The sequence below is a fragment of the Chrysemys picta genome, chromosome 2 (assembly GCF_011386835.1).
Source record: "Chrysemys picta bellii isolate R12L10 chromosome 2, ASM1138683v2, whole genome shotgun sequence".
In the NCBI taxonomy this organism is placed as follows: Eukaryota; Metazoa; Chordata; order Testudines; family Emydidae; genus Chrysemys; species Chrysemys picta.
Window position 1 is genome coordinate 252226119 of NC_088792.1, and position 27588 is coordinate 252253706.

Sequence of the window (27588 nt, forward strand, 5' to 3'; positions counted from 1 at the left end):
CATATGTAGGGCTGCTACATGGTCCTCTGTCCATACTTTCGCATCGCACTGTGCGATCGTCTCGCAAGCAAGGGATGACGTCGGGTTTGGTAGGGCGGTGCTCCGCCCGGATAACCCATAACCTTTATCATTTAGAACTCCTACCCACCTCCGTCAGATATAGCTTGGAGTCACCTGCTGTGGAATACACAGGAGCAATCACTGGAAGAAGAAAGGACAGTTACCTGTTCCGTAACTGGCGTTCTTCGAGATGTGTTGCTCCTGTCTATCCCACATCCCACCCTCCTTCCCCTCTGTCGGAGTTGTCTGGCAAGAAGGAACTGAGGGTGGGGGGAGCACGCAGCCCCCTTTATGGTGCGATATGTCGGCGCCGCTCCAGGGGTCGCAGCGGTGCTCCCCCACTACGGATGCTACTAAGGGAAAAACTTCCGGCACCGGTGCACGTGGCAAGCACGCACACCTACTGTGGAATAGACAGGAGCAACACATCTCGAAGAACACCAGTTACAGAACAGGTAACTGTCCTTTCCTCAGCTACACTTCAGTTTCACATAGCCAACTATACAGCCCTGCTGGCTAAATATACACACAATATGTTCTCCAAAATGTCAGAATTTATTGAAAATTTACCAGATGACAAAAAAGAACGATATAAGGAGAACATTTCCAAAGGGTCTCTCATCGTCAGGATGGCCCTACAGGCCTCCCTTGACTCTGCAGACTCGGCAGCATGATCCATTGCGACATCCATTGTCATGTGCCATGCATCCTGGCTCCAGTTCTCCAGATTCCAAGGGAGGTCCAGGTAACGATTGAGGACCGCCTCTTCGAGGGTCAAAAACAATTCGCAGACAAAACCGATATATCTTTTGTCAAGGCTCCTTCCCCACTCTGAACTTTAAGATACAGATGTGGGGGCCTGCATGAAAACTTCTAAGCTTAACTACCAGCTTAGATCTGGTCCGCTGCCACCACTCCCAATGTGCTAATTCCCTTCCCTGGGTAGCCTTGAGAGATTCTTCACCAATTCCCTGGTGAATACAGATCCAAACCCCTTGGATCTTAAAACAAGGAGAAATTAACCATCCCCCCTCCTTTCTCCCACCAACTCCTGGTGGATCAAGATCCAACCCCCTTGGATCTAAAAACAAGGAAAATCAATCAGGTTCTTAAAAAGAAGGCTTTTAATTAAAGAAAAAGGTAAAAATCATTTCTGTAAAATCAGGATGGAAAATAACTTTACAGGGTAATCAAACTTAAAGAGCCCAGAGGAATCCCCTCTAGCCTTAGGTTCAAAGTTACAGCAAACAGAGGTAAACACTCTAGCAAAAAGGTACATTTACAAGTTGAGAAAACAAAGATAAAGCTAACACGCCTTGCCTGGCTGTTTACTTACAAGTTTGAAAAATGAGAGACTTGTTCAGAAAGATTTGGAGAGCCTGGATTGATGTCTGGTCCCTCTTAGTCCCAAGAGCGAACAACCACCAAAACAAAGAGCACAAACAAAAGCCTCCCCCCCCCACACACACACACACACCAAGATTTGAAAGTATCTTGTCCCCTTATTGGTCCTTTGGGTCAGGTGTCAGCCAGGTTACCTGAGCTTCTTAACTCTTTACAGGTAAAAGGATTTTGGAGTCTCTGGCCAGGAGGGATTTTATAGTATTGTACATAGGAGGGCTGTTACCCTTTCCTTTATAGTTATGACATCTTTAAACACCCTAAGGACTCAAGGGCGGCCTTAAAACCCTGGACATATATGTACTTGCAAACAAAAAGAAATAAGGCAGGTTTTACAACCAGAGATTCTGGCCTACGCCATACTCTCAGCCCCAAAGACAGTACGACCAATGGCGTAAACAAAGACAGAACACATGTAGGCAGAACCAAGATCAGCCTCCAACCTCTCAACAATCCATCTCTTGACAATCATTTTGAAGGTGTGGTCGAAGGCAAGAGACCTCCACACTCTCTGACTCCGAAATCAGAAATGGTCCTCCGTCCATTTGGAGACCACCTATCACCATATTACCCAGTCTGGAACATCATTATGACAGACAAATGGATTTTTGAGATTATCCAGAAGGGCTACTCCATCCCCTTTTTTCTATTTCACCTATCCACCCCTCTTCCCTGTCCCTCTTCAGGAATCCCTTTCACAAGCACTTATTACTACAGGAAATAAACCACCTCGTACAATTAGGTGCCATGAAACCTGTACCATTGCAACACAGGGGGAGAGGTTTTTATTCACACTACTTTCTAACTCAGAAAAATATCGGTGGGTGGAGACCCATCCTGGATTTACGCAAACTCATCAAATTCATGAGAACACATTTCAAAATGGTGACTCTAACCACAATAATTCCAGCATTAGAAAAGGGAGATTGGTTCTCAGCCCTCAACCTTCAGGACACTTATTTTCATATTACTATCCACCATCATATAGAAGATTCCTGAGATTCACCCTAGGGAAACAGCATTTCCAATACAGAGTACTACCCTTCAGCCTAACCACTGCCCCAACTGTTTTTTCCAAGGTTCTCGTTGTCATTGCAGCTCATTTCTGCAGACACGGAGTAATATTTCCATACTTGGATGACTGCCTCATATGGGCACAAACACAGCAAGAAGCAATAAATGCCACGCAGAGAACAAAAACCCTTTTCTTGAACCTAGGATTGCAAATAAATGTGCAAAAGTCCAGACTGGTTCCTGTCCAAAAGTTGGAATTCATAGGAGCCTGTCTCGACTCTCTAACAGCAATGCTACCCCAACAGTGCTTCCTCACTCCAGTCAATCTAATTTCAACGGTGAGGGAAAGCCCACAAACATTCGCCAAAACGTGTTTAAAACTCTTGGGGCACATGTTGGCAACAGCGCTTGTTGTCAAACATGCCAGACTCCACATGTGATGCTTGCAGGCCTGGCTTCGAACAGTGTATATACCGCACAGACACACTCTCAACAGATGCCTCACAATGCCACACAGAAATTAAAAGACTTGTTAACACGGTGGACACAATCAAAGAACGTCTGCTCAGGAGTCCCTTTCCAACAAAGAACTCCAACTGTGACAATGACACTTCCATAATAGGTTGGGGGGCACACATACACTCAACAATACGGTCCAAGGCCGCTGGACCCCAGCAGAGTCCAACCTGCACATAAACTTACTGGAGCTAAGGGCAGTCCAAAATGCATGCGACCATTTTCTCCCTCAATTCAAGAACTATGCCATCAAGATCCTCATGGACAATATTGCATGCATGTTTTACATAAACCACCAAGGGGAAGCACGATCATACTCCCTATGTACAGAGGCAATACCACTTTGGAATTGGTGCATCACCAACAACATAGAGATATTGGCATCCTATCTGCTGGGACGGCAGAATACAGCAGCAGATATACTAAGCAGGGACTTCTCACAAACCCACGAATGGGAGATGGATCCCGAAATTCTCAAATCCATATTCAAACGATGGGGATTCCCCACCATAGATCTATTTTCAACAGCTCAGAATGTGAAGTGCCCACAATACTGTTCCAGGGCGGGATTGGAACACCACTCCCTAAGCAATGCTCTCCTCATAAAATGGGAGGCACCACTGATGTATGCATTTCCTCCGACTCCACTCTGAAGCTGAGTCATTCACAAGATCAAGCAGGATAAATCCAGGATTATTCTCATAGCACCCACACGGCCCAGAAAAACGTGGTTCCCATACCTACATCTGATGGCAGTGAAGCCGCCTCAAACAGATGCGGGACCCGTCCACCATCCCAACCTCGCTGTCCTCCACCTCAAGGCCTGATTACTCCATGGCTGACTGGAATCAAGGAGGCCTGTTCTGAGGAAGTAAAAGATATATTACTGAACAGTTGGAGACTAGGCACAAGAAAGATGTATATCCATAAGTGGAAATGATTCTGCACCTGGTGCCAAGATAATCAGATCTTACCACAGTCATCCCCATATCCCCTACAGAGGATTCTGGACTATATTCTAGGACTTAAAAAATCGGGGCTATCCACAAGTTCCATCAGAGTACATTTGGCTGCTATTACCTCCTTCCATGGTAAGGTGGACGGGGTCACTATATTTGCTCACCCAACAATTAAATGCTTCCTTAAAGGCATTGAAAACACTCACCCACCATAAGAAACCCTACACTTATGTGGGACCTCAACCTTGTTCTATGCCGTGAAGACAGTGCAGCAACTAGAGCTGGGCAAATGATGGATTTTTTTGGTTCACAGGCAAGTCTGAAAATTTAACAAAAAATGTTTTGGGTCAAACCAAAAGCAAATTTTTTCAGAATTTTTGGCAAATCAAAAAGTTGGAAAACATTTTGGGTCAGATCAAATGAAACATTTAATTTAACCCAACTCAAAAAAATTTGTTTTGATTTCAGGCATTTTAACGAAAGCAAAAGAGGACTAAATTCACAAAACAGCAGGAAGTGGTGGTGCCCTCTTGATAACCTTTAGCCCAGTAGTTAAGGCATTCATCTGGAATGTGGGGGGGAGGGGCTGGGGTTCAATTCCTGCCTGTGCTGGATGTGGAGAAGGGATTTGAAGTTAAATCTCCCACATTGCAGGAGAGTGCCCTAACCACTGGGCTGTGGGTTATTTTGGTGTGGAAATCTCCTGGGTTAAAGCCTAGGTTAGTGCCCTACCACCACGCTTATAGAGTCATTTTCTCTTTTTTCTCTCTGGACTATTCATTGTCATTCTGAATGACTGCGAATTACCACTGTGAATGACAAAGTCTAAACAAATCAAAACATTTTGATTTTTCAGTTCAGACAAAACTTTTTGGTGAATTTGATGCGAATTCACAAATAGTTTCAGGTTGACCAAAACTGCATTTCTTGACCAATAAACTATTCCCTGAAAATATTTCACCTACCTGTCTAATAGTAATAGATTCAGGACATCCTGATGTATGACCTAAATAGGAAGGAAAGATGATAAGGAAATTAAAATGTATAAGCAAATAATGTCAAGCGCATGTAACTGAGGTAAAGGAACTAAAGTGGGGCCAGAACAAAGGAAACCAATAGACTGGGAAAGAACATAAGAGCAGAGAAAAAAAGGAAAAATAAAAAAGACTGAGAAATTCAGCTGACATATGCAAGCTTTTTGTTGTCACCTCTCTCTGCAATGAGGGCTTATGAATGTATGCCTGGCCTGTACCCTAAGTCTGTATGAAAAATTCCATCTTCACTATAGGATTTACTACTGTGAGTGTTACAACATGGACTGAATTATAATAAAGATTAAAGCCAGTGTTCTCAAAGTTGGATGCCTAAATTTCGGCTATCTCTAAGTCCTCACATCCAGGCTATGTCTGATTCTATGCAGATTCTTTCTGGATAACATCTCTAACATATGGTCTTTCCTATCCATCCACACAACTAAAACTCTCATCATCATTTTGCATGTTGATTACTGCAACATCATTCTGTCTGGCCTTGCAAAAATGCAGTCTTGCCCCACTCACACCCATTCAAAATGCTGCTGCAAAGATCATTTTCATAGCCCATCACTCTAAGTCTGCCATGCATCTCTTTGCATCCCTGCACTGGCTCTACCTTCTCTTTCGTATCAAGCATAAGCCATTTGTCTTCACCTTGAAGGCCCTTTATGGCCTATCCCTGCCCTATCTCTCATCTGTCATTTACCATCAAGATTTGATTCATACCTCTGGCCCATAATGGCAGCCTTCTTCACCCATGTGTTAAATTTTCAAACAATCACCATTGTGCTTACTCCCATGCTGCCCCTCATGCTTGGGAGGAAATATCCACAAAACAATTTCATTCTCCTCCTTCAGAATCCCCCTTAAAACTTCCTTGTTTTGATGCCTACAGAAGGCTTGACAATAGTTAGGCTGGTTCTGTGCTCAAACTGCAGCCTATTATGTTGGTCAATATTCTCATTGCTTCCTTATACTCCCCTGTATCCATCTGTTGTCTCTTGTTTTATACTTACATTGTAAGCTCTATAGGGTGGGGACCATCTCTTTGTTCTGTGTCTGTGCATCGCCTAGTTCAATGAAGTCCTGGTCCATGATTAGGGCTTCTAGGTATACTCAAGTATAACCTTAGTTCAGCAATTGGTGGCCAGCAATCAGTATAGGGCACTACTGTACCTTACCACAACAGTTTTATTGCCTCACAGCCTTATGTTAGCGTATGGTCTTTTAAGTGTACTGTACTTTTAAGTGTAGATGATGGACTATTTTAACGTCTCTGAAAGTACTGGTTTAAAAAAAAAGACATAAATATATAACAGATGCGTAAGTGGACCTTGGATTAAATGTACTCTGGACATAGAACCATCATTACATCCTTCACAATCAAGTTTTTTCATGAGCTCATGTGGTGTACACCTGTGTTAAGTTAGCAATGCTCTTAGATGCAGTGTGGAAGACTTAGTAATTCAAAGTGGAATTTGTTTCTTTTTCATTTTGTGATCTCCCCATTCCTTCTCTCCAAGTGTATTGTGTTTGGCTTCTGTTTACACTTACAGTTGTTTTGCTAATACTTGATTTGGCGCCTTTTCAGATTTACCAACTAATATTAATTAATAAGCAAAGAAACTAATATTATTTGATAGGTAAATTAGTACAAGTAAAGTAGTGCAGGCAGATGGTACAGGGCATGTAAAGAAAACATTAAGCAGTCTTACACCTGTTATATTTAAAAAAATCCTTTAAAATGCAGCACAGTGTCTACCCACTAAATCAACATATCACATTTAAGAAATGAGAATATTTATTGGCCAAAATTTATTTAAACAAAGATCGGGTTGGTGTTTTTGTGTCCATGTAATAATGCATGTTTATCTCTCTTTTGTCTTTTGTATACTTAAGTCATAATTGCCAGTAATGTTGTATACATTAGGGTAGAAAATTAACTAACACGTAGCAGTATGCTCTTTCAGTGTCAGCAGTATGCCTGTGCCACTCAATTCTTATTTCCTTTTCACCAAAGGCAAAAACACTTATTTTCTTATTTTCCCATTGTGCTGTGGCAATAGGGACCTGGACGAAAGCCATTTGATTTAAACTTAATCTAGATAAGACTGATGAGATGCTGATTGGCAGGGAGAAGCATTTATGGAACTGGCAAAACCACTTTCTCAATTGAGGATGTCTGCCAACCGACTGTCAATGTGCTTTGCGATCCTGTGGTCTGACTAGATAGATTCATCATTGCTCATGGATTACCAGTTAACATCACAGGCCGGACAGGCCTTTTTTCATCTTTGAATGACCAAATATTCCAGGGGTGGCCAACCTGAGCTTGAGAAGGAACCAGAATTTATCAATGTACATTGCCAAAGAGCCACAGTAATACGTCAGCAGCCCCCCATCAGCTCCCCCATCCCGCTCCCAGCGCCTCGCACCCACCGGCAGTCTTGCCAATCAGCACCTCCCCCTCCCTCCCTGCACCTCCCAATCAGCTGTTTCGTGGTGTGCAGGAGGCTCTGGGGGAGAGGGGGAGCAGTGAGGGCATGTCAGGCTCAAGAGAGGGGTGGGAAAGGGTGGAATGGGGGTAGGGCCTGTGGCAGAGCCAGGGATTGAGTAGTGAGCACTCCCCGGCACATTGGAAAGTTGGCACCTGTAGTTCCAGCCCCAGAGTCAGTGCCTATACAAGAAGCCGCATATTAACTTCTGAAGAGCCGCATGTGGCTCCAGGGCCACAGGGTTGGCCACCCCTGAAATATTCCTTGCTTTTCCCTCAGATGCTGATCTTGTCATAGTCATCCCTGAGGGACCAAACATGACAGGCATTCAGAAGCGTCCATTAATGCAGAAGCCCACCATCTGAGCAAGAGCATATTATACCTGTGCTCAACAAATATTAAACCTGTATTCTGTACTGGCTGCCAATCAACTTGTGTGTAAAACTGAAGTTGCCCTAAATAATCTTAAATAGACTAGGGCATAGCTACCTTGGAGACAGCATATTCCTCTATAATTTACCATGCTTTCTGCACACATTATTCCTGGGGAAATCTGTGCCACTGCGCATGCAGAATTCATGTCCCCCACAGGTTCCTTTGCTTCCCCACAGAAAAATGTTGGTTCGGGTGCCCGGAGCAGCTGGCAAAAAGGTAAATCACTGTTGTGTGTGTGTGTGTGTAGGGGGGGCTGGGGATGCCCTGGCTGGTGGCTCCTATCCTGCACTGTGCTCAGCTGCTAGTACCAGCTGGGCATGGGAGGATGGGACTTGCTCTTCCCCTGCAAGGAATGGCCGAATCAGACCCTTCTCCAGCTGCAGGAAGCTATGAACCCCTCCTCCCCCCGCTTCCTGCCCCCACTGCGCCTCAGCTGCGAGGGAAGGGGTAACTGTACAGGGAGCTGCTCCCCCGTCTGCACAACCCCCATGCATCTGGAACCCCATACCCATAGCTCCCCGCCGAACCTCACCTTCCCCGCACCCAAATCCCCACCCTACTGAGCCTCACCCCCTGCATCCAGTTCGCCCTACCACGTCCCACCCCCCACACCCAGATCCCTACCCCTGCAGACATACCAGCCCCCGCTGATCCCACCGTACTTGAACCCCCACCCAAAGGAGCCCCACCAACCTGACGAGTCCCTGCACCTGGATCCCCACCCCACTGAGCCCCAACCAGCTTCACTAAGACCCTTATCCCACCAAGCCCCACTCCCCCAGCACCCGGAACCCCCCACTGAACTCCCACACCCAGACCCCCCTGCTGAGCTTCATCCCCCCACACACATCTACTGAGCCCCAGACACCTTCACCTGGACCTCCATGCAGAGTCCCATTGTCCCTGCTTCCAGAACTCCCAACGAGCCTGTATGCATCCACATTCCCCCGCACCTGGAACCCCTGCTGAGCTGCCTGCACTGAGAATGCCCCACAGAGAACCTTCTCACCCCACACCTGGATCCCCACACACTAAGCCCCTCCACACTTGGATCCTGCCAGGCTGACCCTGCCTTCCCACACCTGGTGCGCCTGGTGCTGAGGGGCAGGGACCCATGGTGTTTCTAGGGCAGGCCCGGCTCTTGCGCTGCATCAGGGTCGAGTGCAACCTCATAGCCGAGTCCATGTCCCTGTGGGTGGGGGGGTCCAGGGTGATCTCCCACCTTCATGCAGCCTGTGGCCTGTGCTCCCCACTGCCATACTGGAGCCTCCACATTTATTTACTGACAAAATTTGCAGAATTTTAAAATATTATGCGTATAATTTTTTTTTTGGTGCAGAATTTTTAATTTTTTGGTGCAGAATTCCCTCAGGAGCAATACATCACATCCTGAGCACTTGCGCTAATTGCCAGCAGAGTAAAATTCAAGGAACAGGGAATTTGAAAGAGCAGGTCCTCTGTAATGTTTTGGGGTTCAACCCAAACCAGTAAGGGGTTGTGTAATTGCCTGGCCTGCAACTCTGGATGCCTTAAATGCTATGCTGCTGTGGCTCACAGCCCTGACACCAACAGCCCACATACACCCTGGCTTCTACTACCCAGTTGCTTTTTGCAGAGTGAATCTCCTACTCCTGAATTTTCCCAAAATCATCTGCATATCTAGTGTCCTGCCCTCTCCTGGAACACACATAGAAGTTAAGTTTGTTGCTCCTTTAAAGAGTCAATACACTGCAGCTCATAAATTTAACTAGTTTTTGACAAATACTTTTATTTCAAGTACAGCACTGAACTGATTTATGATAAAAGTAAAACAAGTTTATTTAATCACAGAGAGGTTTTAAATGAGTTCAAATATAAGGAATACAGATAGAAGGGGTTACAAGCAAACCAAAGTAAAAATACTCTTATAAGACTAAAACTTAATTTCAGCAAGTTACAATCTAAACTTAGCTCACAGAGACTTCAGCCCCCTTGGCTGAAGGGACCCAATGTTCTGTGCTTTCAAGAGCTGCAGCCCCACAGAATGGACAACTATCGTTTTTTTCCCCTTTCTTTTTATAGTCCAGTAAACCTTGAAAATGTATTCTTTGGAAAGTAAGTCCAGACAAAGTGCATTTTCCTTGCTGGGTGTGGATGCCATGTTGTTGGTGTAGACTCCATACTGTCGTCTCTCCCCCTGGTGATTCTTACAATGCAAATGATCTCTTCCTCCGATACAAATGAATAGCCCACTGAATTTGGCCTCACTTGGTTTGAGGTATTAGCCTCTTTCCTTTGTCTGGAGAAAACCTGTTGATCAACTCCCCCGGACATTCCTGTTTAAATACAGTTTAGTCATGTATTTCCACCATATATCTATAAAGTCTTTTGGGGGTTTACCATACATACATTACACAAGAATATTAATGATCAGTGACTTATTAGTTTTCCAGTGATATATTATGACATGCCATCTTTTGCGTAAATATCATGACAACAGGGTGTTAGGTGTAGTGAGTATGTCAGTCCTGATGAGTTGCTGACAGAGAATAGTGAGCTACCAATAGGGTTCTGTGTCCTGCTCTCATCTCTGGAGTTTGCTTCTGCTAGAAATATATCTAAACCCGAGCCTAGCCACATTAAAGAATCACTATGAAATCCACATTTATCCTTCATGACTCTGCTGATCACCATTGTGAGAGATTGTGTGCCCTGCAACAAAACCAGTTTCAAGGCAATTTGCCATGGTAGAATGTGTATGAGAGTCTCTCTTCTAGCATTCTAGAGCCAAGGGTATAAAAGCCCCTATGCCACAATTGTCTCTGAGGGTATGTCTACACTACGAAATTAGGTCGAATTTATAGAAGCCGGTTTTATAGAAATCGGTTGTATACAGCCAATTGTGTGTGTCCCCACATAAAATGCTCTAAGTGCATTAAGTCGGCGGACCACGTCCACAGTACCGAGGCTAGCGTCGACTTCCGGAGCGTTGCACTATGGGTAGCAATCCCACGGTTCCCACAGTCTCCGCCGCCCATTGGAATTCTGGCTTGAGATCCCAATGCCTGAATGATGCAAAACAGTGTCGCGGGGGGTTCTGGGTACATGTCATCAGGCCCCTCCCTCTCCGTCAGAGCAACGGCAGACAATCGATTCGCGCCTTTTTACCTGGGTTACCTGTGCAGACAACATACCACGCCAAGCATGGAGCCCGCTCAGCTCAGCTCAGCTCACCATCACCATATGTCATCTGGGTGCCGGCAGACGTGGTACTGCATTGCTACACAGCAGCAGCTAATTGCCTTTTGGCAGTAGACGGTGCAGTATGACTGATAGCCTTCATCGGCAATCTGGGTGCTGGCAGACGTGGGGCTGCATTGCTACACAGCAGCAGCCCCTTGCCTTTTGGTAGAAGATGGTATATTACGACTGGTATCCGTCGTCGTCGTACTGTCTTCCCAATGACGATGATGGCTATCAGTCGTAGTATGCTCTTTTCTGCCAAGCGCCCAGTATTTTCTGCCAAGCACCCAGAAGATGCCGAGGGCTATCAGTCATGCTGCACCGTCGTCTGCCAGCTTAAGATGTAAAAAATAGATTTGTTCTGTATTCATTTGCTTCCCCCCTCCGCTCCGTGAAATCAACGGCCTGCTAAACCCAGGATTTTGAGTTCAATCTTTGGGGGGGCCATTCTGTGTGACAGTTGTTTGTGTTTCTCCTTGATGCACAGCCACCTTTGTTGATTTTAATTCCCTGCACTATGAACACCACGCGCATTGTCCTGGAATATATGCAGAGCCAGGACATGCCAAAGCAAAACCAGGACCAGCCGAGGAGGCGATTGCAGCGCGGCGACGAGAGTGATGAGGAAATTGACATGGACATAGACCTCTCACGAGGCACTGGCCCCAGCAATGTGCAAATCATGGTGTTACTGGGGCAGGTTCATGCCGTGGAACGCCGATTCTGGGCCCGGGAAACAAGCACAAACTGGTGGGACCGCATCGTGTTGCAGGTGTGGGATGATTCCCAGTGGCTGCAAAACTTTTGCATGCGTAAGGGCACTTTCATGGAACTTTGTGACTTGCTTTCCCCTGCCCTGAAGCGCCAGAATACCAGGATGAGAGCAGCCCTCACAGTTGAGAAGCGAGTGGCGATAGCCCTGTGGAAGCTTGCAACGCCAGACAGCTACCGGTCAGTCGGGAATCAATTTGGAGTGGGCAAATCTACTGTGGGGGCTGCTGTGATCCAAGTTGCCAGGGCAATCAAAGACCTGGTGATATCAAGGGTAGTGACTCTGGGAAACGTGCAGGCCATAGTGGATGGCTTTGCTGCAATGGGATTCCCAAACTGTGGTGGAGCGATAGACGGAACCCATATTCCTATCTTGTCACCGGAGCACCAAACCACCGAGTACATAAACCGCAAGGGGTACTTTTCAATGTTGCTGCAAGCCCTGGTGGATCACAAGGGACGTTTCACCAACATCAACGTGGGATGGCCGGGAGAGGTACATGATGCTCGCGTCTTCAGGCACTCTGCTCTGTTTCGAAAGCTGGAGGAAGGGACTTTCTTCCCGGACCAGAATATAACCATTGGGGATGTTGAAATGTCTATCGTGATCCTTGGGGACCCAGCCTACCCCTTAATGCCATGGCTCATGAAGCTGTACACAGGCAGCCTGGACAGTAGTCAGGACCTGTTCAACTACAGGCTGAGCAAGTGCCGAATGGTGGTGGATGTTTAAAAGCGCGCTGGCGCAGCTTACTGACTCGCTCAGACCTCAGCGAAAAGAATATCCCCATTGTTATTGCTGCTTGCTGTGCGCTCCACAATATCTGTGAGAGTAAGGGGGAGACATTTATGGCGGGGTGGGAGGTTGAGGCAAATCACCTGGCCGCTGATTACGCGCAGCCAAACACCAGGGTGGTTAGAAGAGCACAGCAGGGCGCGGTGTGCATCAGAGAAGCTTAGAAAACCAGTTTCATGACTGGCCAGGCTACGGTGTGAAAGTTCAACCATACGCTGGAGCATATCAGTTTGATGCTCCAGCAGCCGGAGCATTGACTCTTGCCTTCTGTCTGCAAGCTGACGCCACCTATCATCTTCAGCCCGCCACTTGCTCTGTTCATCCCGCGATTCAGCCCGCCACCTCACCTCTCGTTCATATTGTGCTTTTCTGTAGTCTGACATTGACTGCCTCCACGCATTCTGCTGTGCTCTGTCAGCATGGGAGGACATCCGGAGCTCCAAGAACATATCATCCCGAGTCCGCCGTTTTCTTCTTCTAATCTTCACTAGCCTCTGTGAAGGAGAAACATTTGCAGCTGGTGGAGGAGAAGGGAGAGGTGGTTAAAAAAGACACATTTTAGAGAACAATGGGTACACTCTTTCACGTTAAATTTTGCTATTCACATTACAAAGTACATGTGCTTTCGTTACAAGGTCGCATTTTTCCTCTTATATTGAGGGCCTGCCGGTTTGGTGTGAAAGATCACTCATGCAGTTCCAGGCAACAGATTTCGGCTTGCAGGCAGCCATGGTAAGCCACAGTCTTTTGGCTTTTTTAACCTTCTTAACATGTGGGAATGGTTTCAAACAGTAGTGCCCTCATTTCCCATACCAAGCACCCGTTGGGTTGGCCATTTAAAATGGGTTTGCAATGTAAAAGGAGGGGCTGCGGTTTCCGGGTTAACATGCAGCACAAACCCAACTAACCCACCTCCCCCCACACCCAATTCTCAGGAATGATCACTTCACCCCTCCCCCCACCGCGTGGCTAACAGCGGGGAACATTTCTGTTCAGCAGAGCAGGAACGGGCACCTCTGAATGTCCCCTTAATAAAATCGCCCCATTTCAACCAGGTGACTGTGAATAATATCACTCTCCTGAGGATAACAAAGAGCGATAAGGAATGGATGTTGTCTGCATGCCAGCAAACACCAGGACCATACGCTGCCATGCTTTGTTATGCAATGATTCCAGACTACGTGCTACTGGCCTGGCGTGGTAAAGTGTCCTACCATGGCGGACGGGATAAGGGAGCCCTCCCCAGAAACCTTTTGCAAAGGCTTTGGGAGTACATGAAGGAGAGCTTTCTGGAGATGTCCCTGGAGGATTTCCACTCCATCCCCATACACGTTAACAGACTTTTCCAGTAGCTGTACTGGCCGCGATTGCCAGGGCAAATTAATCATTAATCATTAAACATGCTTGCTTTTAAACCATGTGTAATATTTCCAAAGGTACACTCACCAGAGGTCCCCTGTGTGCCCTCAGGGTCTGGAAGCACGCCTTGGGTGAGTTTGGGGGTTACTGGTTCCAGATCCAGGGTGATAAACATATCCTGGCTGTTAGGGAAACCGGTTTCTCCGCTTCCTTGCTGCTGTGAGCTATCTACATTATCTTCATCCTCATCTTCCTCGTACCCCGAACCCTCTTCCCTGTGTGTTTCTCCATTGAAGGAGTCAAAGCACATGGTTGGGGTAGTGGTGGCTGCACCCCCTAGCATGGCATGCAGCTCCGCGTAGAAGCAGCATGTTTGCGGCTCTGCCCCAGACCTTCCATTTGCTTCTCTGGCTTTGTGGTAGGCTTGCCTTAGCTCCTTAATTTTCACACGGCACTGCTGTGCGTCCCTGTTATGGCCTCTGTCCTTCATGGCCTTTGAGACCTTTTCTAATATTTTGCCATTTCATTTACTGCTACGGAGTTCAGCTAGCACTGATTCATCTCCCCATATGGCGAGCAGATCCCGTACCTTCCGTTCTGTCCATGCTGGAGCTCTTTTGCGATCCTGGTTACCTGTGCTGATGAGCTCTGCATGGTCACCTGTGCTCTCCATGCTGGCCAAACAGGAAATGAAATTCAAAAGTTCGCGGGGCTTTTCCTGTCTACCTGGTCAGTGCATCTGAGTTGAGAGTGCTGTCCAGAGCGGTCACAATGAAGCACAATGAAGCACTGTGGGATAGCTCCTGGAGGCCAATAATGTCGAATTCCGTTCACACTACCCCTATTCCGACCCGCTAAGGCCGATTTTATCGCTAATCCCCTCATCGGAGGTGGAGTAAAGAAACCGATTTAAAGGGCCCTTTTAGTTGAAAAAAGAGACTTAGCCGTGTGAACGTGTCCAGGCTTAATTCAATTTAACGCTGCTAAATTCGATCTAAACTCGTAGTGTAGACCAGGCCTGAGTTTCTCTTTTTTACATGAGCCAGAGAAAATGCATAGCCTGGGCATTTTGTTGGGATATATGTTAGAATAATTTGTATATTGATTGAATTATTAGTTTAATAGCTTGTTGATAGTTAGCTGTTTCTCATTTTATGAATATGCAGAAATTGGTCTAATGAAAGTCATGTTCTAAGAGTTGTCAGGGTTTGCCTCTATGGAACCCAGTGATTAGCTTGTCTTTGTAAGAAAGGTAGATAGTCTTCTAGCAGATGCTCTCAATGACCAGATCTCAAGGCAATGGCTCAACCAGATAGTACCCAGAGGACTCACATTACCCATGATCTTGTTGAGACTGAGGGCCATCTGATTTCAATGCAGGCTTTTCTCATTGGAAGGATTGCAGAGGAGGTGCTCATAGACAAGAGTCTGTGGCAAATTTATTTAAATTGACACGGAGATCCTAGTCTGGTATATTGTGTCAACAAGGGCTATTGATAGATGCATCCAAAAAAGGGAAATGCCTCCAGCTTGCATTTTGGTAGCAAATATAACCAGAAGATAACTTAAGTATCCAGTTTACTGACACAAATGTTCATGGAAAGTGAATGTCAGTATTCTGTTTAGAAGGAGCTAATGTACAGCATGCTCATCCAATCACAGAAAGGGGTGCTGGAAGGCTGGCATTGCTTTACTATGGGGGCAGAATTTAGGCACCTATGTGTGGTCTATGGTGTAAAGTACTTATTTTAATGGTGAGTTGTGAATAGTGGAGTAGAGGTTCTGTATTGTTAGATGGCTTAACTTTTCATGGACTTGATTTTTGTGCCACTTGTGTGTGTGGCAACTTTAACTGTTTCATTACAAAATATTTTGTGCGTGAAGTAAATGTCTTGTTGGATATACAAGAACACCTATTTCAATATAAAGATCACTAACACATTTTGAAAATTATTTTTATGTGATTTGTAGGTCAAATGTGTGTGGCCTAAACTGCTTCACAGTGATTTATTTTTAAACGTATATTAATTCAGTAAAAGGAAAAGCAATAATACATCACTTTGTATTGTGTGTATACTGGTGGATTGCTTGCAGAGTAAAAGTTTTAGATATATTTTGGTTTCAAATGCACTGAGGTCACAATGGGTTTGTGCAGTATATTAATAGTTAACATTAGAAAAATGTGTAATTTTTTCTTAATTTTGAGCTAATTAAAATAAATGATTGGCCCTGATCCTGCAGTTGGATCCATCTGGGCCTTACACTGCATTGAGTTCCACTGATTTCAATGGTCCTGTCCCTGGGGCTAATGGCCTGACAGCCAGATTGGGACCCTTGTTATTAATAATTATTTATTATTTGTATTGTGGTAGCAACCAAAGGCCCCAGTCAGGATTGAGGCCCCATTTTGGTAGGCCCTGTACACAGGAAGAACACAGGAAGATGTGGTCTCTGCCCTAAGCAGCTTACAATCTATTGTAATAATATTCAATTTTTTTTCTTTTAGCATAAGGCGGCATCAAGAACGGAGAGCAATTTTAACTCCAATTTTAACAGATTTTACAGTGAGAATAACTGCAGCTCCTGCAATCATTTTCACAAAAGTAATTTCATCAGAAAACTTGCACACAGAGGTTAGTACAAAATTTAAACAAAAATAACTGACTTTTTAACATGTACATTATTGTTCCCTTAGCAAATTTTAATCTTGATAGAAAATATTATATTAAACAATATTAAAATAGTGTGATTGTGGAAAAAGGAATAGTTTTTTTAAACTGTTCATAGGGCTGCTGTAGTTTTGGTATTTAACTATGGCACAGTTATCGTTTATTATTTGCATTGTTTGAACAGGTATTTTTATTTAATTACATTATGATAGCACTCAAAGGCCTCATCATGACCATGATCTCATTGTGCTTGATGCTGTACGAACACCCAGAAATAGTTTGTGTCCCTAAGAGCTTACAATCTCTTGTCAAAAACCAGATGAAAGGAGGGGAAACATGATACATCAGACATATGAAGTGGTCAGATTTATGATAGGCACACTGCAGAATTCTTAAAGGATTTATAACTAAAAGAGTTGAAAAGACATGATCCAGCACAATATTTAAGAAACACTATTTTCATGGACCCCATAAAAGCAAACCTGAAAACTACATTATCTCTACAAGAATCAAATAAACAGTGTGCTATGGTCAAATTTCCAAAGGCATACAATATTTTGTAGTAGAAGTAATAGGGATACCTCAGGATATTCCAAATTGACTGGAAAGACTTAGCAGTAACTTTTACCAGTCTGTGGGTCAGCTCAGTAGAGGAGCCTGTTACACACAAGAGACTGTGGTTCATTTCTTGGCATTAGCACATGGGTAGGGAATTTAAAACACATTATTTGGAGGGAGATGCCAGTCATTGTTTGCCAGCTAGCAGGAGTGATTTTTCTTAATAGCTACCTCCTGGGAAGGGCAAAACCGAGGTAGGAATGAAAATCATATTTGCACATTTGTAACAGGTGCAAGTTGATGGAGAAGGAACAGATGTTAATTACGTGAGCGAAAGATTGCATTGAATTTGTGTTTCATGTAGAGTGCCATCACAAATGTGGGAGCGAGAGATTTTAAATTAAAAGAAAATTCAGGGGATAGCTGTGAGATGCATGGAAAGGATTCAGTGAAAAGAAACATATGAACATTACTATTGCTCACATTCAGGAATTTAAATGTTTTGGCTAGTCAGATTCTCCTTGAATCTATTCCTTAGGGGACGCTTAAGGTTGAAGGGTGGGGTCTACTATAGATTACCGAGAATATGAACATTATTCACATGTCCTTCATGAGAAGGGGAATGCTTCTGCTTATTAAGCAAACCTTATGGATTGATTCTGTTGTTCATCTCTGAATCACTTGCCAACAATGGTCAAGAGCTTTAGTTTTGTATAACTATAGTAGTGGTCATCCAGTTAACTCTGCCAAGATATTAACAGTGGTTTACAGGCAAAGAGAAATCAATTAGGCTGGTTATCTTTGAGTTCCAACATATGATTTCATTATAAATCGAGCTGAGTTTATATTCCAAAAAAGTATATCTTCTTGGAAGGACAAGGCAAAGGAGAAATGTAGTCCATTGCCAAGCAAATGAAAAACAAAAATCTGACAATCTAGTGTTTGATATTACAAAGAAAAACAAGACCTCACACATGAAACATTTTACATACAAGATTTTTGTTAATGGTTACATATGCTGTTGAAAGCAAAGCAAGGTATCAAACACAACTTCTTCACAAGAAGCCTTATGGCTGGCACACCATTCTTTGCTACTAAAAGAGAGAAATAGATTTAACAGTCGCAATTAACATTGTGTAAATGGCTTAAATTGGGTATGACAGAGAATTGTGATATAGTTACCTTTAAAATGTAAATTATCTGCCTAGTAGCTAGTATCTGACATGTTTTTTCTCTACAGGAGATTTTAGTGTGCGGCCATTCTTTGGAGGTGAATATGACCACAAACCTGGACTTCTTCCTCAGCGTAGCTCAAGTACAACTTCTACAGCAGCTAGTACAAGCCAATTTGGTTGGACTGGAGCCTTCCGACAAGATCACTGAGGTAGGTTATATAACCTGTTTTCTTTTAGAATTACTGTGGCTCATATCAGACATTTACATTATGTGTGGTGGTAGAAAAAATGTGTAAGTAAATTAATTACACACGTTTTTATTTATCAAGCTTTACTTATACTGTTCTCCACTGTTATTTTGAAAATTAAGCTGTGCCTATTGCTTTGTTAATTACAAATACTCTTCAGGAAGTCACTCTGGGCTGGCTTTGTAAAAGCTTCCTCATGAGAGGACATTGATCAGGAAACATGGGAGGATGAAAGGCACATGGATGGATTTTAAGGCAGAAGGCTGTAAGGTTATTAATGTTTAACTTCTATGGAAGATTCGACAACCTACTTTCCCCCAAGATATATCACTCATTTACTTGAATCCAATACAGTGTTAAATGACCTCCATGCCAAACCAATATTCAGGGTTGATCCCCTTCACTCTAATCTCTAGGATTCAGCCCACCTTTGAATCATCTTGTGCTTCCCCTGCGAGTAGAAAGGAGGATACACATAAAAGGTACCTCAGTCTAGGAACACTTAACATCTCCCCTTCTTCCTTGCGACTAATAGGGTCCACCAGCCATCACTTGGGTCTCTCGCCCATGTTTACTTCCAGGTGCCAGCTCCTATCAGCCTGTCACTGGCAATGAACACCAGCCTCAAGTTGCAACAAAATTACAAACTTCCCACTTACTACATTTTGAACTTTTAAAGTCTGTCTTTATTCATTAAAACTAGGCCTCCAACCAACAAGACACCTTGCCCCCTGGAAAAAAATCCTTCCTGATCCACAAAATTGGAGATCTGATCAGACCCACAGCATCTTGGTAACACAGCTCAGATTATACTTCAGTTATAGGGCAGGGTGAGGCAGGGCAGCAGCAGCAACCCCAGTGGAATGACTGTTACATGCCCTAAGAGCTTCATCGTTTGCAGGGGGATGCATGAGACAATCAATTCTCCATTTTCCTCCAGAAGTCTAGCAAATGGGTGGATGGGAGAGGTGTAGAAATCTCTCCTCCCCTCCCTGTACTTACCCTCCCTGCCCAGGCACAATCTCCACACACATTCTGGGCTGGGGGCAAGGGGCAGTGCTCTGAAGCAGCTGAGCCTGCAGCTCCCTTTTCCCCTGCTCTCAGGACCCCAGGGCCTCTCCCAGCTTAAGTCTAATGAAAATTCACCCTCTGTCCCCTCTCCCTCACCAAGACTGGGGGGGCATTATTTCATGACACTTTTGAAACATTACCAATGTAATAAAAGAAATACACTATATCTTTCTCTTCTTTGGATACTTTGCAGATCCACAGCCTCTTTTGGAAATGGGTATTGTAAGTAGGTATACTATGGGAATATCTTCAATAAATAACTTACAGGGCACTGTTTTCCCATCCCCTGTGGAATGCACAGAATCATAAACATTGAACGGGTGCCCAGAACTTGAATTTTGAGCTGGTGCTGTGCAGAAGTTCTGCACTATTAGTGCTTAGTACGCAAACTTGCTGCAATAAAAGCCACTTACTAGATCATTTCAGAGTGCTTTTTCTACACTATATCCAGAGGTGCCCATTTGTTCTTCATCAATTCCATCAGTTCTTTCCATACACGCTGTAGATAATTAATAAAAGAAAACGTTTCTAGTTCAAGTTATTATTCTTAGTTATGTCATAAATAGTAAAACTATATCTGGATTAAGTACAGTTAAGGGTAATGATATGTTTTATTTCCATTACTCTTTTCTCCAGTTATTTTCTCTAAAATAACAAAGTAAAGCCAGCTTCACACCAGTGCCTCAATGCCTTTTCTCTACATGCCTTTCACCTCATGTTGCCTTCTTGAGTTTTTGGAGGGTGAAGTAATAGCTGATGGATGTGAACTGCCCTGCTCATATCAATGAGTTAAGTCTGAAATCTAGAATGACAATTCAGATGTCAACACTGTTAACTATTCGACTGCTAACCATTTTAGCAGAAGCATCCAGCTATAATTATCCCACATTCCCCAGGGGGCCCGTCTAAGTTGTAGCAGCCTCCGTGGACTGCCCTGCGAGCTACAGTGCTGCCTGGAATCTGTGCTGAAGCTTCGCCCCCAGCCCTGCCTCCAGCACACCCCTTATATCAGAGCTTCCCTGACAATCTTCAGAGGGCAACTCTACAGTTGTTTCACACAATTCCTGAACCAGGGAATTTTCTCTCAGCCAGTTCAGAGCTTTAAGGGTCTCGTTAAGCCACTTCAATCCTTTTACCTGGTATAAGAGGGGCAGAGCAGGAATGAAGATTTCACCCTATCTTTATATAAGTGCTGACTGTGTTTGATACTGGACAGAACACAGAAAAAGAGGCAGTATCTGCCCCCAGGAGCTTAGCTGCTAAATAGGCAGATTGGGTCTCCCAGTGATTTATACACTGAGGAAGGGCCCACATATGAAATCCTCATAGTGAGCTTGGCTTTGCTTCCAGTACAAAATGTATAAGGCCTCTCTTCCAAATCTGAGACAAGATAATGTGGCAGTGATCTGCCAGGTTTTTAAAGAAACAGAAGTCTTTGATTGTATAACAGACATTGTGATGCATTCTGGGTGTAATTTTTATTCTGGAGAGAATCCACGCATGAATTTCCAACACCAAAGATAAGCCTTCCTGCTGCTGCTTTAAGAAATACTCAGAGCTCCTCAGGCATATAATGTTGAAATGGACCAGGTGAAAGTCTGTCATTTCACACGTTTTAATGATACACAGCATGAGGGAATTGGGAAACTTTTAGTTCATGTTCCTTGTTTAGCATATTTTGTTTCTGTTCAGAGACACCTGGATAGGTCACATGTAACCAAGTAATAAATAGAGGTCACTAATAAAATATGCATTTGTGCATTCTCTAAAATGGAGGAGATGAGGGAATACCTTGAATTTCTTGAGGTTATGGCCTCTAAAAGAAATAAGTGTTTTACCTCCTGTTCATCTGCTGCTAAACACAATGGGAAGACTTGGCTTGAAACACATCTGACAGAGTTTTTGTTAAGAATCTGTCAAAGATAGTTTACATTTATGTTGACAAATTAGCCTGCAACTGAGGGTGTAGAACACTAGAGTTTTCTAAGAATATGAGAACATAGTCTATAGTAATAAATGGTTTTAATACTTCAGATTTCTCTGTATAGTGGTGCTTTTCTTGTGGATGGTGAATTCTTCAAGGGTCTCCAGGTGAAGATTTGAATACTTAAAGGTCTTCCTAGAAATATTGCATAATGGAATTGTTTAGGGGCAGATCATGGAACTTTGGGGGTTGGTGGGGACTAGATTTCCTGTAGTATGCAATGTCCAGTTGACCATAAACTTTGTATGGGTAGCATGGAGCCTGTCTCTCATCTACTGTATGTTGAAAGAAGTGGTTGGCCTGGAAGCAGGAAATGGAAAAAGGAACACTGCAAGTAGAATGGAAAGACAAGAGAAAGATTAACATCAATCCATTCTTGCAGGGCAGTGTTTAATAGCTACTGGCAACTCCCTTTATTTTTTAATATGGTTTTTTCAGCACTGTCAGATGTATTAAGTAACAAATATTTTTCCAAATTCAGAAGTAAGTCAGGCTTAATACTTCCCGTGTTATGCTTAAAATCTCCCAGAAATGTGTTTATCTGGACACATCCATGCAGTTCCACTTCACCCTGAGGGCACAAGGGTGATTTGAATAAGTCAAGCTTATTTAAACTTTTGGAGTGAAATATGTTTTGTATTGACAAATTAATTCATGGGTAGGCATGGAAGGATTAGATTTTTATCAGTAAACGTCGGTAAAAGTCAATATCTCAATACACAAACAAACTGACAAAAAATATTTCTGTCGGTGATAATCAAAATGTACAGGTAGGCAAAGTAAGAAAAATGCTGCTAGAGAACTTATTAGAGTTTGAGTTAAGGATATTAACTTTGTATATTTTGACATGTGATGTTGACAATTTGTGTTTTAATGCTTGTAAAGCTTTAATTTTTTGAATCTCAGCATCTGCAGTCATTAAATGATTGTCTGAATCTGCCTATTTTCTGTCAACCCTCCAAATTTCCTACAACTGTGAACATTTAAATAGATCAGAATTGAAAAAAGTTTAAAAATAGACATCAATATTATCTGTCAAAATTATTTTTTAAAAAATTGAAATCTGTCAAGTCTATTCATATGGCAGCTATTAGACAATGACATTGACTTCACCTGTTCATTCCCAGGCTTCCATGTTTAAACGTTTATTCAATGCAGACCCCTTTTTCATCATGTTGATCAAGTCTCTTTATGTGCTGAATGTAAATAAATTTTGGTTAGCAGAAACCTTAATTTTGGTAGGATTTTTAATACATCTCATGCATCTGGAGTAACACTGCTTTACCACTACAAATGAGAAACTCACACTTTGCTAGTTGGCTTTCATACAGTTTTGGGTGTTCTTGAGATATTATGACCTGTGAGATGGACTGATTAAAGCTAGGAGATAAACATTGATCTCATTATTGATGAAGATTGCCACAGCTCTTGTTCAAGCTGTTATCTTACGTCTTGACAACTGAAATCTTCTCTCTGGCCTTGGGCCACCAACCTTTCCCTCCTCACATCAGTAGAAAAGCTGCTCATCTTGATGGTCCATTATTCTGATACCACCATCCTTGAATTGTCTCCCTCCATTGGCTCACCTTTCTCCACACATCATATACAAGCTTAATGTCTTCACCTTTATGGCTTTCCACCATTTATCTCCACCCTATCTATCAAATTTAATTTCTTATTGGGAAGCTGACCAATGGGTTTGTTGTGCCAATAACACCAGTAAGGATTGCTTGCTTGTCTGCTTTTCCCACAAACACTTTTGTGCTTTCTCCCTCTTATGCATGGGAACAACTCTGAATAAGCATTCCCAGAGTCACCACCTCATTATCTTTTAAATTTCTCTTTAAAACATTCTGCCATTACGCTTCTAAATCACTGCCAATCTGACATTGGTTGAGCTGGTGGCCTCTATGATCACCGAGACTATTAATTTATGCAAACATTCTAGCCTTTCCTGTTATATTGTCCCCTGCTCCTGCTTGTTTGCTTATCCACTTGTTGTGTCTGGTCATAATCCTAGATTGTGAGCTCCCTGGGACAGGAACTTCCTTTGCTTTACTTCTGGAACTATTGCAATATGAGTACTCAATAAGATAAGTACAATAAGATGATCATCTGGTTGGCTCAGGTCAGCCACACTTAAAGAAATGGTGTTTAGATTCCTCTTCAAGAAACATTTAACATCTTCCTTTTTTAGGAAAAGTTATCAAGAAGGTTGTGATGGGCCATCTCCAGATACACCTCAATTCCACATGTGTGTATTGTATTTTAGTCTGGGTTCAATTATGGTTATAGAATAGAGACCTCAATGATTATATCGATTGCTGATTTCCTTCTAAGATCACACAAGCCTTAAGGTGGCCAACCTGATTCAGTTAAATTTATCAGTATCTTTCGATACTATTAAGGTATTGTCACATCTGGATGATCTTGTTTGAATGAACAGAGTTCCGCTTCAGCTCCTTCTGCCTCAAGAGATTCCAGAGGTAGAAATGGGCAATTGTTTACCTTCCCTAAGAACCCTAACATTGAGATTTGCAGGTTTCCATCTTGTCATCCCTCCTGTTCAATGTGTATGTAAGCTACTAGGGGAGACTGAGAGATGTTTTGAGCTGCATTGTCATTAGTATAGTGCTGATACTTATTCACAAAGGACAAATACACTATTGATGCTACCTGATTGACTTTAGTGGAGGTGAACTAGTACATACCAGCAGAGAAAATTCGGTTTCATTTTATCAAACCTGGATCCAACAGTTTCTTTAATTTCCCAATAACTCGCCATGATAAGGATGTGGATGAGAGCAAACTGGCTGTAACTAAAAACAGGAAGCGATGCTTGTGGTAGGGAGAAGCATTTAGAGAAACAGGTGGTTCTTGAGCTCCCAGAGTTAATCTTATTTAACATGTTATCTTAATAAATTATTCAGAAAAGGGGGCTAACAGCATGTTTGTGAACACTCTGGGTGATGCTATATTGGGATGGTTGTAAGCACCAGTGATGATTAGGAGTAATACTAAAGGATCTAGAGAGTTTCAAAATATGGGCAGAAAACAAAACAAAACATTTAAACTTGTTTAAATGCAAGCTAATAATTCTAAAATGAAATAATCCAAAGCAGAGATTCAGTGAGTGGGAGATACTTGGAAAGCAGTAATTCTAAAAGAGTCCTAGGGTAATAGTGAACAATAAATCAGACATGAGTTTACAATGAACTGTAGAAGCAAAAAAAGGCTATTTGGTTTAGTGCTGCAAATGTAAAAATCACACTCTGGAACTGGGGGATAATGGTTCCTCCCTGCAGGGCTCTGATGTAGCTGTATCTGGAATATTGCTGTTAGTCTGTTCTTACACCCAACACCCATTCCCACAAGGGGTTAATCGCTTGCTCTGTAGCTTTAGAGGCAGGGCCACACCTGTCAATCACAGCTAATAGGAAATTCTTCTGTCTACCTTTTTTGTTCCTTGTTAGTACATTGCTCCCCTTCAGAGCCACAGCTTTTCTCTGACTGAGGTGCATGCCAGAAGAGTAAGAAACTTGACTCCAAAAAATGCTTCTCTTTCTCTGCTCCTGTCTAATCCCATTTAGAAGCTCTCCTATGTTTCTTTCACCTGCAAGTGAGCCTCATCTATCTGTTCCTGTTATCTAGGGCCGAAGCAACCTCTTCCAGCAGGGGGCCCTTTGAAGCATCTTACAAACTGGAATTTGAAAGAAAAATAAAGAAATGTTTAGGGGATTTGGGACTTGATTTATGAGGAAAGATTTTAGAGCCGAACATGCATAGTTTGGCTGAGAGGTGACAAAGGAGAAGAGTGGGGCTATAAATCTGCAAATATTTGAAGGGTGTAAACATCAAGGAAAGAAGGGAATTGTTTAGGGTTGTAGAATGGATTTGAAGTAGTAGTTATATAATGAAATAAAAGAAAGGGATTGTTTAGGATGACTATCAGGAAAAAAAAACTTATGAAATCAATGTATTAAGCTGTGAAAACGTCTCCCAAGGGAAGTGATGGAAGACATCATAACTTAGGATATCTAAAACTTGACTGAACCAAACACTTGAAAATAAACTATAGGAGATGGTCCTGCCCTTGCAAGGAAATTGATTAGATGGTCCTAATAGAACTTTTTGATCTCTAATTTCTGTGTTCAATATTCAAGAAATTCTATCCACTTCACCTGAATTTCAAGCAACCATTTGCAGGATAGGTGAGATATTACCTACAAAGACAAAATAAGGTGAGAATTAGTGATTTCCATTCTCTGAAGGATAAAAATTATTAAACATCTACATCTTTTTTTAAATGGACAAAATAAGGCTTGAGTGTATTTAAGACTGCCTGGTGCCTGTGGATTTTGCAGCAGTAATTAGTTCGTTATTCATGAATATCAAGTAATCATCATAGTAAACCCACTTACAAAAGTACCATATGTAAGGAATAACATATGTCTATTTTTTGAACGCAGTGTTTAAGAGCAAGTTAAATGTTTATACTTTTTAACAAAATAAAAAACATATTTTAAGGGGGCAGGGAAGAACCACATCATTAAGGAAATCAAAGATGGCAGTGCTCTTTGATCTATGTACTCTAGACAGCATCCTGGAGAAAAAACTTTAAATCATAAAACTAATTTAACATTCTTTCCTTCTCCCTATCTCTTAACCCATTTTCCTCTCACAAATTTCAATTCTTCTGCAGTCTTCCTCTCATTGCCTAATTCATGTGTGTCTATCTTGCCTTCCAGTAGGCTTACTTTAGTCTTGACGTGCCTATGCAGTTCCCCAATGTTTTCATTTTGCACATTTGTTCTATAACAGAAATTAAAAAATAAAAAGTAGAGAAATTCTGATTTTGTGGAATTGCACTAGTTCTGTGAAATTATTAGAGGACTTGTCCTGTTTGTTCCCCCAGAATGTTAATCATTGTGTACATTCTTCAGCTTTCTGCTCAATTAACAAAATACAGTGAAGGAAACCGATCTTTTCTATCAAGCCTGAAGGTGTTCTTTGGTATTAATTAGTTTAAATGGCAGGGGAATTTTTCTCTTCTCTTTTTAATTATCTTTGATAATCTCTTGAAACAGAGCTAGAGCTAGAAAGGTTCTATTTATGACCATAAATCTTGCTTCCGTTACCATGTCACTTGAATGCTCCTGTATTATTCATAGCCAAAAGGGACCATTGTGATCATCTAGTCTAATCTCCTACATAACACAGGCCACAGAATTTCACATAGAGGGCTTATCTACAACCCCGTAGGACAGACTAAAGCACTGTGTAGACAAGCCCAGTGATTCCTATATCAAGGCCATAACTTCTGATTGTGCTAAAGCACATCTTTTAGAAAAAAGACATGGAATCTTGATTTAAAGACTTCAAGTAATGGAGAATCCATCCCATCCCTAGGTAAGTATAATTGACTGCTGAAGTGCAGTAAATAGCACACTGCTTGGCAACTTTGGCAAACTGATCCTGAGAATTTACTCTTGTTTCAACAGTGTAATACCCAGGACCCCAGTACATCCCTCTGGGTCCATAAAAACCCCCATTTAAGTAATGAGGGCTCAGCTTGGGTGCAGGATCTGTTTACCCATGATGTGCTCATTGCAGAATATGGTCCTGATCTCTTTTTTTTAAATGATTTGATCATTTCTCCAATTTCATCTACCTTTGTCTGTTAATTTTTCAGCAGCAGAGGGCCAGAACATTCAACTACAGGATTTGAAGCAAATGGCTATTATATCTTCTGGTTTTAATTAAAAAGTTTAGATCAATCATTTGCTAGTATATGTATCAGTCCTAATATCTTTGTGGTGAT

The 27588-nt window shown here is 42.7% G+C and overlaps 1 protein-coding gene across 17 annotated transcripts in view; it reads left to right on the forward strand.

The window, feature by feature from the left end:
• Positions 1-27588, forward strand: part of VPS13B (vacuolar protein sorting 13 homolog B) — a 943390-nt gene that overhangs the window by 657370 nt on the left and 258432 nt on the right. For 15 of the 17 annotated variants that reach the window (XR_010598024.1, XM_065582180.1, XM_065582178.1 and 12 more), the window contains 2 exons: positions 16569-16695; positions 18530-18673. The exons of 1 other annotated variant lie outside the window; for it this stretch is intronic. Coding sequence is in view for 15 of the 16 variants with exons in the window: in XM_065582180.1 (XP_065438252.1) it covers positions 16569-16695; positions 18530-18673 (271 nt within the window). In the remaining variant the exon portion in view is untranslated. Of the gene's footprint in view, positions 1-13363; positions 13928-16568; positions 16696-18529; positions 18674-27588 lie in introns of those variants that run through there. One more of the 17 variants, XM_065582184.1, reaches the window with a different exon arrangement.